At 39.6% G+C, this 17,490-nt stretch overlaps 10 protein-coding genes across 10 annotated transcripts; 4 read left to right on the top strand and 6 right to left on the bottom strand.

The window, feature by feature from the left end:
- Positions 1–491: 491 nt before the first annotated feature.
- TPK2 (cAMP-dependent protein kinase catalytic subunit TPK2) lies at positions 492–1,640 on the bottom strand (the record flags this gene model as incomplete). The annotated part of the gene is made up of 1 exon (XM_056231644.1): positions 492–1,640. One exon carries the CDS (start codon positions 1,638–1,640, stop codon positions 492–494), a length of 1,149 nt encoding a protein of 382 aa, XP_056085442.1.
- Positions 1,641–2,102: 462 nt separating this feature from the next.
- On the bottom strand, positions 2,103–3,587 carry HRR25 (serine/threonine protein kinase HRR25; the record flags this gene model as incomplete). The annotated part of the gene is made up of 1 exon (XM_056231643.1): positions 2,103–3,587. The coding sequence occupies one exon, from the start codon at positions 3,585–3,587 to the stop codon at positions 2,103–2,105; it is 1,485 nt and encodes a 494-aa protein (XP_056085441.1).
- Positions 3,588–4,255: 668 nt separating this feature from the next.
- Positions 4,256–5,221, top strand: PGC1 (phosphatidylglycerol phospholipase; the record flags this gene model as incomplete). Its single annotated transcript, XM_056231642.1, has 1 exon — positions 4,256–5,221. The coding sequence occupies one exon, from the start codon at positions 4,256–4,258 to the stop codon at positions 5,219–5,221; it is 966 nt and encodes a 321-aa protein (XP_056085440.1).
- A 229-nt stretch (positions 5,222–5,450) lies between these two features.
- On the bottom strand, positions 5,451–7,883 carry TYW1 (putative tRNA 4-demethylwyosine synthase; the record flags this gene model as incomplete). The annotated part of the gene is made up of 1 exon (XM_056231641.1): positions 5,451–7,883. The coding sequence occupies one exon, from the start codon at positions 7,881–7,883 to the stop codon at positions 5,451–5,453; it is 2,433 nt and encodes an 810-aa protein (XP_056085439.1).
- Positions 7,884–8,203: 320 nt separating this feature from the next.
- RKM1 (protein-lysine N-methyltransferase) lies at positions 8,204–9,955 on the bottom strand (the record flags this gene model as incomplete). Its single annotated transcript, XM_056231640.1, has 1 exon — positions 8,204–9,955. One exon carries the CDS (start codon positions 9,953–9,955, stop codon positions 8,204–8,206), a length of 1,752 nt encoding a protein of 583 aa, XP_056085438.1.
- A 234-nt stretch (positions 9,956–10,189) lies between these two features.
- On the top strand, positions 10,190–11,293 carry IPL1 (aurora kinase; the record flags this gene model as incomplete). Its single annotated transcript, XM_056231639.1, has 1 exon — positions 10,190–11,293. One exon carries the CDS (start codon positions 10,190–10,192, stop codon positions 11,291–11,293), a length of 1,104 nt encoding a protein of 367 aa, XP_056085437.1.
- A 268-nt stretch (positions 11,294–11,561) lies between these two features.
- SRP72 (signal recognition particle subunit SRP72) lies at positions 11,562–13,484 on the top strand (the record flags this gene model as incomplete). The annotated part of the gene is made up of 1 exon (XM_056231638.1): positions 11,562–13,484. The coding sequence occupies one exon, from the start codon at positions 11,562–11,564 to the stop codon at positions 13,482–13,484; it is 1,923 nt and encodes a 640-aa protein (XP_056085436.1).
- A 249-nt stretch (positions 13,485–13,733) lies between these two features.
- On the bottom strand, positions 13,734–14,279 carry NIP7 (ribosome biosynthesis protein NIP7; the record flags this gene model as incomplete). The annotated part of the gene is made up of 1 exon (XM_056231636.1): positions 13,734–14,279. The coding sequence occupies one exon, from the start codon at positions 14,277–14,279 to the stop codon at positions 13,734–13,736; it is 546 nt and encodes a 181-aa protein (XP_056085435.1).
- Positions 14,280–14,607: 328 nt separating this feature from the next.
- PUS1 (pseudouridine synthase PUS1) lies at positions 14,608–16,266 on the top strand (the record flags this gene model as incomplete). Its single annotated transcript, XM_056231635.1, has 1 exon — positions 14,608–16,266. The coding sequence occupies one exon, from the start codon at positions 14,608–14,610 to the stop codon at positions 16,264–16,266; it is 1,659 nt and encodes a 552-aa protein (XP_056085434.1).
- Positions 16,267–16,426: 160 nt separating this feature from the next.
- Positions 16,427–17,143, bottom strand: LEA1 (U2 snRNP complex subunit LEA1; the record flags this gene model as incomplete). Its single annotated transcript, XM_056231634.1, has 1 exon — positions 16,427–17,143. The coding sequence occupies one exon, from the start codon at positions 17,141–17,143 to the stop codon at positions 16,427–16,429; it is 717 nt and encodes a 238-aa protein (XP_056085433.1).
- Positions 17,144–17,490: the final 347 nt, after the last annotated feature.

Genomic DNA, 17,490 nt, shown 5'->3' with positions numbered 1-17,490 from the left:
TTACAGCTGAATGTGTTGAAAAATTTTTATTGTCCAAAAACTCGCAGATTGCGATATGATTAACGAGCTCTTGATATGAGCTACTCTCACAGGCAATTTACCATCTGCTGAGCGGGTACGAACTTACCAGCTGTTGGCTTTTTGGTTAAATCTTCTAAATAAACGTTTACATAGTAGATAGCCGTCGAAAAGGGAATAGGCATGTTATTCGAGTATCCTGCACATGAAAAAACCAAATATACATGATTCCTTCTTTGTTGCGAAGCTTCTCTAAGAAACTAAATGCCTGTATGTAAATATGGTGCTGTATTAAAATGAATTGTAGTATAGAAGGTATTTAATGAATGTTCTTTCCTTTCATCTTCCTTTTTCTTTACTATATGAACTAGCTCATAGCAGATAACACGCAAGAGGTCTCTCAGGACACAGGTCTTTGTTGAAATAGAAAAAGAAAAGGGAAGTAATGAAAAGGAGTCATTTTAGTTTTTGGTTTAAAAATCTTGAAAGTATTCTGCATATGGATCATCACCTTGGATACCGTAATCTAATTGTTCTTCGGGATACTGATCAAATAAAGAAGTGTCACCGATACCCGATGTAATAGGAGGCTCGTATGGCGTTTCAATGTCCTTTGCCAATAGCCTTTCCCAGACCACTTCACTGAACCACGGATGGGCTTTGATATCCCTAGAGCCACTTTGCAAATTACCGATTCTCCTTGTTAAATCTGCAGTGATCAGTTTACTTAGTAAATCCACGACATCGGGATGGAAATATGGTGGATATATTACCTTTCCTTGTAAAATCTTTTCATATGTCTTCATCGGCGTTGTATCATAGAAGGGTGTATAACCAGCTAGCATTTCGTAGATTAGAACACCTAGTGACCACCAATCCACAGATTTATTGTATGGCTTTGTGGTAATAACTTCGGGAGCAATATAGTCCGGAGTCCCACAAAGAGTCCATGTAACTGTTTGCACTTCTTTAGCAAACCCAAAATCGGTTATCTTGATATGGCCATTTCTATCCAACAAGATGTTCTCTGGCTTCAAATCCCTATAAATAATATTGTGAGCATGCAAATATTCCAATGCCAAAATGACCTCTGCGGCATAAAATTTTGCTACAGGATTAGGAAATCTTTGAGACTTCCTCAATAATGAAAAGAGTTCACCACCTTCAATATAATCCATCACCATAAAGATATTTTTAGCGTCTTGAAACGTCCCCCACATTCTAATTAGAAATGGATGTTCCACAAGCTTTAGCATACGTCGTTCATCGTTAGTATGCTCCACCTGCTTCATTTTCACAACTTGTTGTTTTTTTAGAACTTTTATAGCATAATACCGTCCATTGTGAACAGAACGCACCAGGTGAACTCTACCAAAAGACCCAGTGCCAAGCGTCCTCATGATCTGGAAGTCATGTAGCGTATATTTACCCTTGGATACCAGAGACTTCTGAGGCAATTGAGATGACAAAAGCTGTTGATGGTGATGCTGCTGCTGCTGCTGTTGTTGTTGTCGCTGTTGTAGGTCATGATGCGTTTGTAGGACACCTTGTCCCTGCGTATTTGCGTTTTGCTGCTGAATTGACTGACCAACTGGTTGAGTGTGTCCTGCAATGAATTGCATACCGACAATGTTCAACGGTTTATAATTTAACCTGGATGAAGCTACTGTTTGTGCCGGCTGTGTACTTGCACAAACTTTCCTGACCTTCCTTCGTTATTGTCTCGTGATTGTTTTCTAATCGGACACTGTAAGGCAAGCTGGCTATCCAAAACACGAATTGACTACCCTCTTTTATGGGACCCTCTATGAGACCTTTCTTTTTTCCTGATTGATCTTCGATTGTTGGCCCTTTTTTACAATTAAAAAACAAATTGGCCAAAAAGGTGCTCCTCCCCCTTAATTTTCTTGCCGAGGTGAAAAAAATAAAATTTAAGAAAAATATTCGATTCTTATCTTTTGTATTAGGGAAAAAAGACACGTTAAAGTTGTAGATGTGAACTCGATATGGGATTGTGTGTATGTATATATGTAATATTATATATATGTATATATATACATATATATGTGTGCGATATATATTGCTTACAACCAAATTGACTGACCAGCTGGTTTATCTTGAGGTGGCTGCTGTGAATTAGATCTCATTTGAGGTTGTACAGATGCTTGGTTAGTATTGAAAATATTGGCGTTTACTTGCGGAGGATACTGAGTAGCCCTGGTTGCAGCCATGGGGACTTGCTGTTGTTGCTCCTGAGTATTTCTTTGTTGCTGTTGTAGTAATGGTTCGGGATAATAATTTGGCCTTTGACCGCTTGACTGTTGCTGCAACTGTTGGTGCTCCGGCTGCGGCTGTGAACTCTGAACCTGCTGTTGCGGCTGTTGTTGTCTTAGGTTTTCCATACCTTTATCTAGTGCGTTTAGCAGCTCCTCTGGCAATGAGGAGGCCGCATTATTATTTAGAACAGTTTGCTGTTTGATTTCTTCTGGTGAAGGATTGTGTTTGTCTTCGTTTTTATAGTAATGGAAATGGGTGGGGAATTTCTTCATAGCCAACAGCTTAATCTTGTTGAAGGTTTCGGACTTGTTGTCTGCGTTATTGTTTGCGCTCGCCGCATTGTTACTTACGCTCGAATCACCCTTTTCAATGAGCAGGTCTCTTTGCTTTTCCACCATTGCTTTTGTATACCGCAACATTGTCCAATCGAACAAGTGATCGTTATGGTACTCTAGCTTGATACTCAAATCTTTGAACAGCCTTGCTAAGAATAAATAATCTGGCTTCTCATCAAATTTCAAATTCTTACAGTAGGACATGTATTCTTGAAACTCCAAGGGTAAGCCTGAACATAACGTTTCCACGCTAACGTTCAGTTTTTTCTCCATAATACGGTCGTACTTTTGCTTCTTGGTGGTGGCCTTCAAACCTTGCCATGGTAGGGAACCCTTACAGAAATAGATCAGGACATAACCCAGTGATTCTAGGTCATCTCTTCTACTTTGCTCTATTCCAAGGTGTGTATTGACGCTTGCATAACGAGCTGTACCGGTCAAGGACTTGTTTTCTCTGTAAGGAATATGACGATGGGTGTTAAAATCTCGGTACTTCTTCGAAAGACCGAAATCAATAACGTGAACGGTGCTACCACGGCGCCCTACGCCCATCAGAAAGTTGTCTGGTTTGATATCCCTGTGAATAAACGATCTCCCGTGTATATACTGGATGCGGCAAAACATCTGCAAAGCCAGCATGATAACCGTCTTGAAAGAAAACCTTCTGTGGCAGTAGTTGAATAAATCTTCCAAAGATGGGCCCAGAAGGTCAATGACCATCGCATTGTACTCGCCCTCCCTGCCAAACCACCTGATGAAGGGAATCCCCACACCACCGCTCAAGTATCTATAGACACGGGACTCGTAGTCCAATTGGGGGTGTCTGGACCTGATCGACTCCAGCTTAATAGCTACTTCCTCGCCGCTAATTAAGTTTGTCCCGTGATAAATATCACCGAACGACCCGCTCCCTATCTTCCTACCAATACGAAATTTTCTTCCTACTCTCAAATCCATGCTTTTTTGATGTATCCTTTCTATAAGTATATCTTTTCTTTTGGGTTATTTTTTTTTCGTCGAATATATCGTGGGTTTTCGACTTTTTTTTCTTCCTAGAACCTGGAAATGTTTTCTAAAGTATCGAACAGAGATTTGAAGCTGCTATTACGATGTGTTGTCACCACTAAATTTTCTCCTCGAGTGTCGAACCTTTCTTTCCTTTGTAAACCAACCACGTTCTATATATGTGGTCGTGTTTCAACTTTTTCTTCGTCTCCTTTTCCTCGTTGCACCAAAAATTCTCCAGAAAAAAAGAAATTCAAACGTGGGTTACAATGTCAACAGCGAATACAGCCACCGAGTGGCATGCTGCAATTCTGAGACGGTCGTATTGAACCTTGATCGTCATGCAAGAGTGTCGTGAAGACTCGATAATCCGCCATAACCGCCTAAGATATGGTGCTGGTTGGCTATTAAAATGGTTTCTCTTTTGTGGTGAAATAGCGGGTAACAAGTTGCACGTGACTGGTTGTTTATCAAGTTTCTATCGCTTGGTACGGGGCCCGTGTCGAGGGAAATAACGAATTTAATTTAGTTCTTTTAGCATGCTATTAAGGGTTAAATAAACATGTGTTATACTGGAAGATATGGTGGATATTAGTTGCAAGACGCAAGAAGGGCACAAGATGGTTGAGATTGTGGGACATAGAGCTTTCAAAGGGAAGTATCCTGAAAACACGCTTCTAGCATTCGAGAAGGCTTATGCAGCCGGTGCGGATGTGATTGAAACAGATTTGCAAATGACCAGCGATGGTGTGGTGGTGGTCAACCACGATTCTGACACTGGTCGGATGTGGAACAAGAACTTGGTGATTAGTGAGTCAACTTGGGAGGAAGTCAAGGAATTGCGCTGTAAAGAGGACGCTGCGTTGGCAATGATGACCCTGAAGGAGATTCTAACGTGGGCAGTGGGCCATCCAGGGGCGAAGCTAATGCTGGACATCAAGTTCACTAACGAGAAAATTATCATGATCAAGACTTTTGCTGATATGTTGGAGGTGAAGAACGACCTCAAGTTTTGGCAGGAGAGGATCACGTGGGGGCTTTGGTTGCTAGATTGGTACGACTTCGGTATTGAAACCGGTGTTCTGAGGGACTTCAGAGTTATTGTGATAAGTTTGTCCCTGGACATTGCTTCTCAATTCGTTAAGCGTTCTCTGTCTTTGAATAATCCTCGTTATAAGCTTTTCGGTATAAGTGTGCATTTTGTCTCTTCATGGACAAGCCACTTTAGACTAAAGCTGCTACCTTTGCTGATGGAGAATGACATCAAAGTGTACCTGTGGACTGTCAATAAACCCGTAGATTTCAAGTACCTATGTGAATTGCCGATACATGGTGCTATCACGGATGATCCTGTCAAGGCAAGGAAGCTATGCGACGGCCATACCGTGACTAAGACGCCCACCGCTGGCAGGAAATTCGTTGTCCCTGGTGTGACATCTGTGGACGGGCTCAGGTTTCATGCCTTCATCAAGGTCTACAACATCCTCTGCACACTCCTGTATTCCAAATGGGTTCATATTAAGTTATGCGGTTGGTCAATTGCTTATGTAATTTTCCTCTTTCTTCGAATCATCCATTTTCTTTGAACTTTACCTTCGACAAGAATTTCACTTTTCTACATACGCATGTGTGTATCAATGTCACCTTAATCTTGAGCGAATTTTTTCTCTGTTGGGCAATCTTTTTGCGAGACCTCATTTTACGATTTTTTAGATCAAATCATAAAAAAATACGAAGGCTTGAACTGTCTCGCTTTTTTGTTTGAATAAATATATATGTATATGTATGAAATAACAACAAATAGGCGTGGCTATTTCATAAAGCAGGAATGGGAGGAAGAGGTGCCTCTACCTTTACGCTTCCTTGTTTTTCTTTATTTTGCTTTTTCTTATCCTTCCTGTACACTCTTGTGTTCCCTGGCGCGAACCCACCGTTGCCAAATAACGCCCATTCAGGAGTTTTTTCTATGTAGTCCATATATGTGAAATCTTTGCCAGAGTTTAACAGCACAAAAAACTTATCGAAGTCGATATGTGTATGCCAATCTCCGTTTATTTTGAATTTGGTGTCTGCAATCAGTAAACAGTTGGAGTGTCCGTGCTCAGCAGCCACGTCGTAATGTAATCCACGTCTTTGTAGTTCCGTGGTAAATGCCTTCACGAATTTTACACATTCTTCATAAAATGGAATATTTTGCATGGTTAAAGGGTTACCATTTCCATCAGAGGAGCCACTAAATGTGGCACCCTTGACTTCAATGAAACACGGTAAACCTCGCTGGACCAAATCTGCGTATGCACTAACGTCACCCATGTTAAAGCCTTTCACCAAAGTTAATCTGAAAACTGTTCTTTGATGACTTTGTACAGTTTTCAATATTTCTAAACATTCCACCATTCTTTCCCAGAAATCTTTGTATAAAGGCCTATCCACTTTCTTCAATTCCGTCTTAGTGGGAGCATCGATGGAAACATACAATTGCGTTACTTTAACAATGTTTCTTAGAGCTTCTGGGTGTTGAGCATTACCCACAAGGAAACTAGTAATCCCCTTCTGATGTAACAACTGAACGAATTTATTTATATAAGGGTAAAGTATTGGTTCACCAACAAGGGATAAAGCGCAATGACGAACTTCGAAAGCTTTAGCAAATCTCTCCGCTATGACACCAGGCACTCCTCTCATCTGCTTGATCATGGAATAATGCCCCTTCAGAGCATTTTCTAAGATGTACTCTGGTTCATCTACTTCCCATCTCCAATTCTTTGACACGGGGTTCGTACCATGTCTCCAACAGAAGACACATTTAGAAGAACATGCTAAAGAAGGAGTCATTTCCATACATCTACTGGATGCAATATTGAAAAGTGATTTCTTATAACAGGATCCTTTACCACGTAGCTCATTCTTGGTCCATCTGCAAATCTTGACGCCCGAATGAGAACCAATTACTTTGTAACCTTGCTTTGTCAAATTCTTGTATGTTGGACTATCTTTTGCCACCATTTGCTTGATTTCATCTGTGCTCGAAAATTTGCCATTACTGTCTATGCCGCCGATATCTTCTACATCGCCCAGTTCGTCACTTCCATTGTCTTCTTCTCCTTCTTCTTCAGAGTCTGCGTTTTCGTCATACTCATAGATGATTGGCTCATCATCCTTCAACGTATCTGCTAACAGTGATGTCCATTCATCAACTTTGGTACTTCCTCCCATTTTCATGCAGACTTTACCCAGAGGGAAAATTCTTCTGCCACCTAAACGAGAAATCCAGTGGTCAGCTCTTTTGGCTTGATAACAGAACTTTTCAGGCCATGATTCCGAATCACCAAGCCCAAGAACTGTGTAGCCAACCAACTTACGCAATGGGAAACTATCCACTCTGAAATCTTTAGCATTTTCTTCCAGAGTTTGTAGAAAATAGTCCAGGGGACAATCGATATCATAAGAGGGCAAAACAAGAACATACAGCGCGTTTTCAACGGGAACATCCACAAAGTAGTCGTCCAAATCAGACAATTCATCGAGATTCAAAAGTTTTGGTTTATTGGTTAATTCATCTAATTCTGCCAATTTGTCGTGAACTCTCTTAGCAACCTTGGAAGCCGCACCTTGCAAGGAACTATACAACACAAAAATCTGAGAACTCAAAAGCGTTTCATTCGAGATAGTTAGCGCACTCTTAATCAATCCATCCGGACCAATCTTCTTAGAAACGCTTAATTTTTTCCCTGCTTTAGACTTTGACGGATCATTCTTCGAAAAAATCTTGGGGGTGCTTGACCTTTTCTTGGTAGGTTTCTTAAAAACATCTGTAAAATCTACGGTCATGGGAAAATTTTTAGCTTCCTCGACTACAGGATCAACGTTTTCATCGTTACTAATTTTCTTTTTAGATGAGCAACAGCCCCCCTTTTTCCCATTTTTGGAAGAGCAACACCCTCCTCCGCTTTTCTCCTTACCGCCTTTTGAAGAGCAGCATCCTCCTCCACCACCACCATTCTTTTTTTTATCAGAACAACATCCGCCAGTTTTTCCACCTTCTGCAGTCTTCTTATTGCTACAACATGATTTTTGCTTCTCTGCCTTCAAGCTCACCTTCGCTTCAACACGACCATCCGTTTCATTACAATAAATACCATAGCCCACTAAAACGACAAGTGCTATAGAAAACCTTCCGCCAAAGTATAAATATGCAGCGGTTAGCGTACCAACAGCTGCCGCACCAGCTAAACTAAAACCATCCATAGCTTGCTTATAGTCACAGCCTTCTGTTTTTCTTGTCCTAATAGATGACGTTCAGATTATGGATTAGAATCGGGCACTTTAGGCTCTAAGTAATAGTTGATATTCTCAAATGTCACTGTCTAAGGCTCGTATGTTTTATACACAAATATCGGCCGGGCATCGCTACTGTTTGTCATGGCGAAAAATTTCATCAAAGGCAGATCTGGAGTACCCGGAGTTCTCTTGACCAATGAGACCATAGTTCGTTAGTAAGTGTATCATTAAGGTAATGGTGTAACACTATGTAATCTATTCTATTATTCTATAAAGGAGAAGAAGGGCTATTTGCGTACGAGGATAGTCTCTGCGGATGTAGAGAACGCTCTGGTGAAAGAATTGGCTACCACGAACTGAATCGCGTCGTCCACGTGCTTCAAGTCCACATTGTCTTGTTTTCCAAAATACTGGGTATGGAAGGTCTTGGAATCATCTGAGACGTATGCAGAGTTCTCGAAGTTAGCATACTGCTGTTTAACCCAATCATATTTGGTGGGAAACGAACGCCTTCTCATTTTCAGTAAAATCCAGAGAATCAATAGATCGTAAGTGGACTCAAAGACGACTTCTTCATCATCTTCATTGCTAAACAACGAAGGTAATTCTGTCTCTACGAAGGCGGGATCATTCTTTATGATTTTGTTCATAGTGAGTAAACGGTGTTTATTCTCTGATAACATTGTTTTCTCTAGCCTTCTCAATCTTGTTACAGCTTTTTTCAAGATTTGCCTCTGACTTTTACTATAAACATCAGCGCAATGAAGTCTGTAAGGATCGATTGCGTATGAGCCATCGGTTGCAGGTGGTTCAATGATAGTATTCAATTTGCTTTCCAACGCGTTTCTTAGCGTTTGTATCCCTTCGAGTCGGGCTCTTAAATCATGTATAGTTTCCTCTTCGGTTTTGGCTAAGTAGGTGAAAAGATCTAATAATGGCCCCAAGCTCCGTTCGTTTTGCGTATTAATGAAATAAGTTACCCCATCAACGTAGTCTGTAACACTACGAGCAGTCTCATCGTCTTGTTGGCCATCGCACTTGTTTTCGAAGGCAAAAGTTGTGTAGTCCGATAGTATGGGCAACTCCAAAGCTGGTTTCATTTGAAGAATTGTAGAGACCACGTCTAATGGCAATTTTATTTTTAGAGCCACTGAGTCAAATATGTTATCCTCTAGGACAAACCCATATCCAGACAGTAATTCTTCATTTCCTTTACCGCCATAATTGTTTGATAATTCCAGTGCCTGGGGAGCAGTACCCATTTTTTTATAGCAGAACCATCCATCTTCAGGATACCATTTGACTTTGGAATGATAGTCATGATTTAGAAGATCAATGATCGGAAGTAATACAATAGAGTTATCGGGACAGGAACTGTTCAACACATATTCAGGGAATGCTCTTGAAGTAAATATGAGTTGTGACCATAAAAATGCAGAAAAGGAATACCAAATGGTTGGGGTTTGAAGTTCTGTCTTCTTCAATATTCGCTCATACAAAGTCTCATATGCCACCTCATTAAGTGTGTGATAAGTCTGAATATCATCTGCCACATTTTTTAGATCAAAGACGTCAGAAGAAGTGACCAATTCAAACCATTCTTTGAATATATTCGCAAGTTTTTCATGAATGGAATTCCCCAAGTTCGTGGATGATAAACGTTCCAGCTCACTTGGATTCCAAATTAATGGCGAGTTAAGTCGAGAAGGCAACGCATTCAGATAAGGTTCGAATTTCCTATTCAAACGAACATTGTCGACGATGGTATCATCATCCTTATCAAATCTTATTTTGGCCAGGAACAGCTTTAGCCATCCATTAACATTTACAGTCGATTCATCGAGCCTGAAAAAATTAATAGCTAGATTCCTTGAAATAATGATTTCGGGAGGGATCTTGACGCTAGGTTCATCTATATCTTTTTCGCATATGCAAATAATGCCTTTCAGATCGCTATACACAAACTTAAGACCCTCTGAAATCATAACGCCGTAGGACGTACCCCACTGAAGAAGTGCCTCCAATGCTCTTGATGACATGGCGGGCATCTTTTGTATGTATGACCTTGTTGCTTCGATTTTCAAACAAGCTCTGTCTGAGATGCATTTATTTAACTTCACGCGTTTTTCCTCTGTAGCGCTTAATTTGTTTACTATTGTTTAAGTATAAGTGAAGACACTTGGCGCAATTGCTCAAGTAAAGACGAAAGCGAGATTGGTAATAAAGAAAGGGAGCAGAGATCTTCAAATAGTACAAGGGAAAGAAAGAAGGGAATGCAGCGCAATAGTCTAGTAAATGTCAAGCTGAATACAAACTCGCCATTGAGAAAACCCACAACAAGACCGAACACGTCCAAGATCAGTAAGCCATGGAGAATATCCCATTCTCCACAGCAGAGGAACCCTAACTCAAAGATACCTTCACCCGTACGAGAAAAATTGAATAAATTACCTGTCAACAACAAGAAGTTCTTAGAAATAGAAAATTCCAAAATCCCATCACCTATAGGGAAAATGACCTCCACCAAAGCGGCACAGGAGAACAAGAAGTTGCCTAAATTCAAATCATTGTCGCTTGATGACTTTGAACTAGGTAAAAAATTGGGAAAAGGTAAATTTGGTAAAGTTTACTGTGTTCGGCACAAGAGCACAGGATACATTTGTGCACTGAAAGTAATGGAAAAGGAGGAAATAATAAGATACAACCTGCAAAGACAATTTAGAAGAGAGGTGGAAATCCAAATGTCATTAAATCACCCGAATTTAACCAAATCTTACGGTTACTTCCATGATGAGAAAAGGGTATATCTGTTGATGGAGTACTTGGTTAACGGGGAAATGTATAAACTATTGAGGTCACATGGACCCTTCAACGATATCTTGGCATCTGATTATATCTATCAAATTGCCAATGCCCTGGATTACATGCATAAGAAAAATATCATTCACAGAGACATCAAGCCTGAGAATATACTAATAGGATTTAATAATACTATTAAATTGACGGACTTCGGATGGAGTATAATAAATCCTCCGGAAAGCAGAAGGAAAACGGTTTGCGGGACAATTGACTATCTTTCACCAGAAATGATCGAATCAAGGGAGTATGACCACACTATAGATGCATGGGCCCTTGGAATTCTGGCATTTGAACTGCTAACCGGTGCCCCACCGTTTGAAGAAGAAATGAAGGACACCACATACAAGAGAATAGCCGCTTTGGATATCAAGATCCCTAGTAATGTCTCCCAAGATGCACAAGACCTGATACTTAAGCTGCTAAAATACGACCCCAAAGATAGGATGCGGCTGGAAGACGTAAAAATGCATCCTTGGATATTAAGAAACAAACCATTTTGGGAAAACAAACGATTATGAAAACAATCTACCGCGGAATTGCTGGAAGTGCACTACTATGCACTCCTACATAAATCACACATATACTAATCATCCATTTCTTATAAATTATTTCTATTTAGCACCTCGTGTATTGCGATAATTGATGAAATTTTCTCGTTCTTTTTTCTCTTTTCGAAAATGAGCAAGAGAGGAAAATCTAGCTGAAAATCGCTATTGGTGGAATGGGCAGATTTATATTGTTGAGTCGGCTTTTTGCAATACCGTGAAGAACAAAGGTGACTAGAAAATGGCTAAGGATAATTTGACTAGTCTACTTTCTCAATTGAACATCCATTTGTCTCAAGATGAGCATTCCCACGTCGAACAGACCTGCGTGAAACTGTTAGACTCAGGCTGTGAGGAACCTGCTGATGTATTTAGACGCTGCTTGGTCGCTGTAATCCAGCAGGATAAATATCAACGAGCCTTACATTATTTGAAAAAATTCAAGCATATTGATGAAAAATTTGGTCGTAGATTTGCCTTGGAGAAACTGTACGTTTATTATAAATTGAATAGGTCAGAGGAATTTAACACATTGTACAAGAAGGTTGTCACAGATGATCTTGATACGGTACTACAAAAAGACATTGAATCATTAAGAGGTATCTTACACGTGAGAGCTCAATATTGTTACAAAAACGGCTTGTATGAAGAAGCTTTCAAAATATACCAACATTTAGCCAGTCATAACGAGAAGAATCAAGATAGTCAAATCGAATTGGCTTGTAACGAGAGGGTACCGCTATCTGCCGCAACGGAACTAATAAACAAATCTTCGTTAGTAACTCCTATAGATGGATCTTCTTACGATCTATTGTTCAATGAATCATTCATTTTGACATCCCTGGGTAAATATAACGAGGCAATCGAACTATTGGAAAAAGCCCTCCAAGCCGCCACTAGCGAAGGTTATCAAAACGACATCAATACTATCAGGTTACAATTGTCCTTTGTTTTACAAATGATGGGGGAAACCAGGAAAAGCAAAGAAATCTTGAAGAGCTTGTTGAAAGAACTGGAAGCCACTTCCCCATTCTATTTAATCTGCCAAAATAACTTGAACTCACTAGTTGATTTCTCCAAATACAACACCAATTTCAACCTACTATTAAGAGAAATAAACGTGGAAAGATCAAACACCTTTAATTTGCAGACCTTCACATATGAGCAGTGGTCAAACATTCAACGCAATATACTGTTTCTGCGTTTGTTCAATAATGTCAAAATTCACTCTCAAGATTCTATTTTATCCAAAACAGCCGATAAGTATTCCAAATTAGTTGATAATGTTACTTTGGAAAGTTACAAGACGCAAGCCAAGAAGCTTTACCACCATACAACCAAAACCATCTTGAGTGGAACGGAGGGTAGTGTAATTGGTCTATTGCTGCTTACTATTCAGTTGCTAATAATAGAAAAGGAGTGGGAAAATGCTATCAGAATAGGTGAATTATTTTTGAATGAAAATTGGACGTCTTCTTTCGAAACTTTCCATGATTCGCAAGCTATTGTATGCTACATTTTATTTGAATTGTACAAGATTAAAGGGAGAAACCATTCAAAGAGTATTTTACTGAAAAAGTTAGCTTCAGTGAGGACTCAATTGAGCGAAAGAATCCAAAAAAACTTACCATTCTGGAAGCACGTTGGTTTCGAATTATTGTCCATGGGCAACATCAAAGAATCAAAGGCTTTGCTCAAGGAGCTCTCAAGGTTCGGTAATGATAAAGAGGATGAAATAATCGACAGGATTGTTTCCTCCAGTTCTTTAGATATAGCGCAAGGCATAAATTTGGTGAGAGACATTGATGTTAATGAATTGATTCAACTTGGTGCGAAGCCTTTAGAGTCGTCAGCAAAGCGAAGCAAGAACTCGACGATCAATAAAGTCCAAAAAAGGAAAATCTTGGAACTGAAGAATAAAAGAAAGATTAAACGTGTAGAGAAATTCTTACAAGGCCGTGATGCCTCCAAATTACCCGATCCTGAAAGATGGCTACCATTAAAGGACAGGACTACATACAGACCTAAGAAAAAACTACAGGGCGGAAAGCAAACTCAGGGTGGTGCTATGAACAAAAAGTCTGAACAAGCCCTTGATATATCAAAGAAGGGAAAGCCCGCTGCTAATAAAAAGGCTAAGAATAAAAAGAAAGGTCGTAAATAGAGCGCAGAAAAACTTATTATTAGTAGTTTCTTAAATTTGTTAAGTATATAATATTGTGTATGAAATACCCTCGACTGAAACAAAAGAAAGCCCATCTAAGGAGTGGGTTTAAACACCCCATTTTTTCAGGTAACTTTCTCCTTTAAGTGCTAATTAAATGATTCTTTATTATACAGAAAAAAAATGTTGTGAAAAACAACACAGGCAGTAAATGAAATGTAAACATGGAATTATCGTTCGTCCAGACCATTAAGTAAACAAAGTGTCTTCATCTCTCAGATACTCGCCGATATCAGCTTGTCTGAAGGCAACTATGGCAGTAGGTTGCATGTTTCTTGACTCAGAGGTACTCTTCGCACTGACACCGAATCCTAATGGAATATCATTCATACCAAAGACAATAACACCTGCGTGTTCTGGTATATCATCAGACATCTTGCCCACATGTGCCTTTAAAACGTGGTTACCATATAGGAATGGCATTTCCCCATTCGGCTTGATCCATATCTTATACTTGGCATGCTTGGCTAATACTGTCAAAGAAGTGATGTGTAATCTAAATTTCCCTGTCTTTGTGAATTTGCCCAAACAGATACCTAGAGACATCAAATTAGGTCTTGCTACACTGGTAGCCAATTTAGCAACATGATCAGGCACATAATATACTCTATCTTTTTGTAATCTGAAAACGTGAGGTAGTTCTTTATTGTCGACTAAAAACGAAATATTTCTACCGATATAGCCAGCAAGCTTTTCGAAAATAACCTTGGTTTCTTCTTCTGTTAACTGTCTCATCACTTAGATTAGCTACAACTTTCCTTAACGCTTTGGCTATACGCAGATCTATAATGAGGCACAATTCATGTACCATTAGCTAACTCATTACAAAGGCTTACTTTATGTTAAGCTCATCGCATATTTCAAAAATTTTCATTAACGTGTCAAGTGACATAATATCTACCGCGGGTAACAATTAGCCGCTGAAAATATTCCACGTTGTTTCTTTTTTTTGCATTGAAATTTTTCACTTCCAAGTCATCGCCATATTTCGAGAGATTCGGATTTAGAAGTAATGAGATAGAGTGCAGCACTTGATAGGCGACAATTGAAAGGTACATTGGCAATGTCTGAAGAAAACTTGAGGCCTAGCTATGATGATGATCAAGTAAATGAGGATGTTTACAAAAGAGGCGCTCAGAGTAAGCTGACCAAAGCTCGTAAGGCGGACTTTGATGAAGATAATGCAAAGGAAGAAAAAAGAGATAAGAAAGCAAAGGCTGATGGAAAACACGTGGATAAAAGACCAAAAAGTGGTCCTCGTTTGGACGAGAATGGAAATCCACTTCCTAAGGAACCTCGTCTTCCAAAGAGAAAAGTAGCTGTTATGGTTGGCTACTGTGGTACTGGCTACCACGGCATGCAATACAATCCACCAAATCCGACGATTGAGTCTACTCTTTTCAAGGCCTTTGTCGAAGCGGGTGCAATTTCCAGAGATAATTCCAATGACTTGAAAAAGAATGGATTCATGAGAGCTGCTAGAACTGATAAAGGTGTTCATGCAGGGGGTAATTTGATATCACTGAAAATGATTATTGAAGATCCTGATATTAAAGAGAAGATCAACGACAAATTGCCCCAAGGAATAAGGGTATGGGATATTGAGCGTGTGAATAAAGCGTTTGATTGTAGGAAAATGTGCAGTTCCCGTTGGTACGAATATTTGTTACCCACGTATTCCCTCATCGGCCCCAAACCTGGTTCTATCCTCTACAGAGATATCGAAGAGAGTAAAGTTGAATTGCCAGGCGTTTTAGATGAAGATTTAGAATCCAAAGAATTCTGGGAGGAATTTAAAAGAGATGCGAACGAAAAATTCACTCCAGAGGACATTGAAGCTGTATTGGCATATGTTCCACCAGCCAGAGATGAATTCAATATCAATGAAGAACTGTATCAGAAGGTAAAAAAATACAAACAACTAGAGAATGCACATCGTAGAAAATACCGTATATCCGACGCAAAGCTGGCCAAATTTCGCGCTTCTACGAAACAATATCTAGGTGCCCATAATTTCCATAATTTCACATTGGGTAAGGACTTCAAAGAACCAAGTGCCATTAGATTTATGAAGGAAATAAATGTATCAGATCCCTTTGTCATCGGCGAAGCTCAAACGGAATGGGTCTCCGTCAAGATCCACGGCCAGTCGTTCATGCTACATCAAATTCGTAAGATGATCTCGATGGCGACTTTGATTACTCGTTGTGGCTGTCCCGTCCAACGTATCACCCAAGCTTATGGGCAACAAAAGATCAATGTGCCAAAGGCACCTGCTTTAGGGCTATTGTTAGAAGCTCCGGTGTTTGAAGGTTATAATAAAAGGCTAGAACAATTTGGCTACAAGGCAATCGATTTTTCCAAATACCAAGACGAAGTGGATACGTTCAAAATGAAACATATTTACGACAAGATCTATAAGGAAGAAGTGGATGAAAATGTTTTCAATGCGTTCTTTAGTTATATCGATAGCTTCAACAAAGTCACAGGGGCACAAGGAGAAGAAACTCCGGATAAGTCGGGACTTGCTGTACAGAAGAGTATTTTTGAGTTTTTAACCGCCAGAGGTATCCCAGGTCTTGTTGAGGCACCCGAAAGTAATAAGAAAGTCAAACAAAGAAAAAGAATGGAAGAGGAAGAAGCCGCGAGTAGAGAAGCTGAGGAATCCAGTGCCGCTGAGAATAAAGAGCTAGAAGTGAAGCAAGAAACCGCAGTTAATTGATTTCCCCTCTTTTCTTGATTCTAGGACATTAATTTTAACTACTTACTTTATAGAATACTACTCTTTTTGTTTTATCTATTAGTATATAGTGCCACAGAATAGTTGAATTGTTTTTTTTTTCGAAAGTCATTAAGTAGTTATATTATTTATAGTCGTAGGTCTAAACACCACCGGAAAGTAGTTTTTCCAACCTGGCAATTTCTTCTAGAGAAGTGGCTTCTGCTAATTGCTTTTTTAATTCGTTTCTTCTCTCCACTGTCATCTTGCTCACCACCAAATTCATGATTTCTATCGTTTTATCTCTAGTTTCATTGTCCTTAACTGTGGTGCCAACCGACCTCGATATCCCACTATTCATCTGTCCGGAAAGCCTTGAAGCGTTCTTTCTTTCGTCTGCTGTTACGTTTTGGAAGTCTAACGTCTCCAAGTGCGGTACCAATCGAAGCACTTGTTCTCTATAGTTGGCTAAGTGGCAAACCTGATTTCCTAGTAAAGTCATATTCTTTAATGTCTTAGGTGCTCTACGTAGACTCTGAAGCTCTTCGAACCTTCTTATACCATTATTTGACAGCGTGAGGTTCTGTATATTCATTGGCAATAGGCGACCATCCACGTCCACGATATTGTTTCGAGCCAACAGTAACGTGTGTATGTCGTCTCTGCTGGATAGATCCGGAATCATAATAAGGTCATTATTTGTTAAATCCAATATGTGCGTGGGTTTCGTCAGATGCTTCAAACTAGATGGCATGGACTCCGAGTCGATTTCCAATTGCAGATCTCTTAAAATAACACATTTATCTACGTTATACTTGCCATTAAAATGATCAACGTAATATTGTGGGGCATCAAGGACTAAGCTTGGAGTAAACTTCATTACTATCTATGAAAACTGACAATTTCTAAGGTCCTGATGTCATTCTTTCTGTCTATTATACCCTTGTCAAGTACCGGGATAGGATAACTTGGTATAGTAAATGTAAATACACCATCTACAAAGAAGAAAATAATCATTAGGGCTATTCATTGTAATAAGCTAGGGCGCGTCGAACCATAGCCTCAAAAATCAAGAATATGAACAGAGCAAAGCAAGGTGTTTTTCATCCTTTTAGGCTGAAATAGTTTATGCACATTGCAGGAAAAAGGCAATTGTAAGAACCCAAGTGACAGGTGCACGAAGTCAAGAATATATTTATATCAGACGTGTCCAACCGTGTTGATAAG

Source organism: Saccharomyces kudriavzevii (genome assembly GCF_947243775.1).
Source record: "Saccharomyces kudriavzevii IFO 1802 strain IFO1802 genome assembly, chromosome: 16".
In the NCBI taxonomy this organism is placed as follows: domain Eukaryota; kingdom Fungi; phylum Ascomycota; class Saccharomycetes; order Saccharomycetales; family Saccharomycetaceae; genus Saccharomyces; species Saccharomyces kudriavzevii.
The sequence above is the reverse complement of the archived record's forward strand: the minus strand, read 5'-3'. Positions and strand labels throughout refer to the sequence as shown.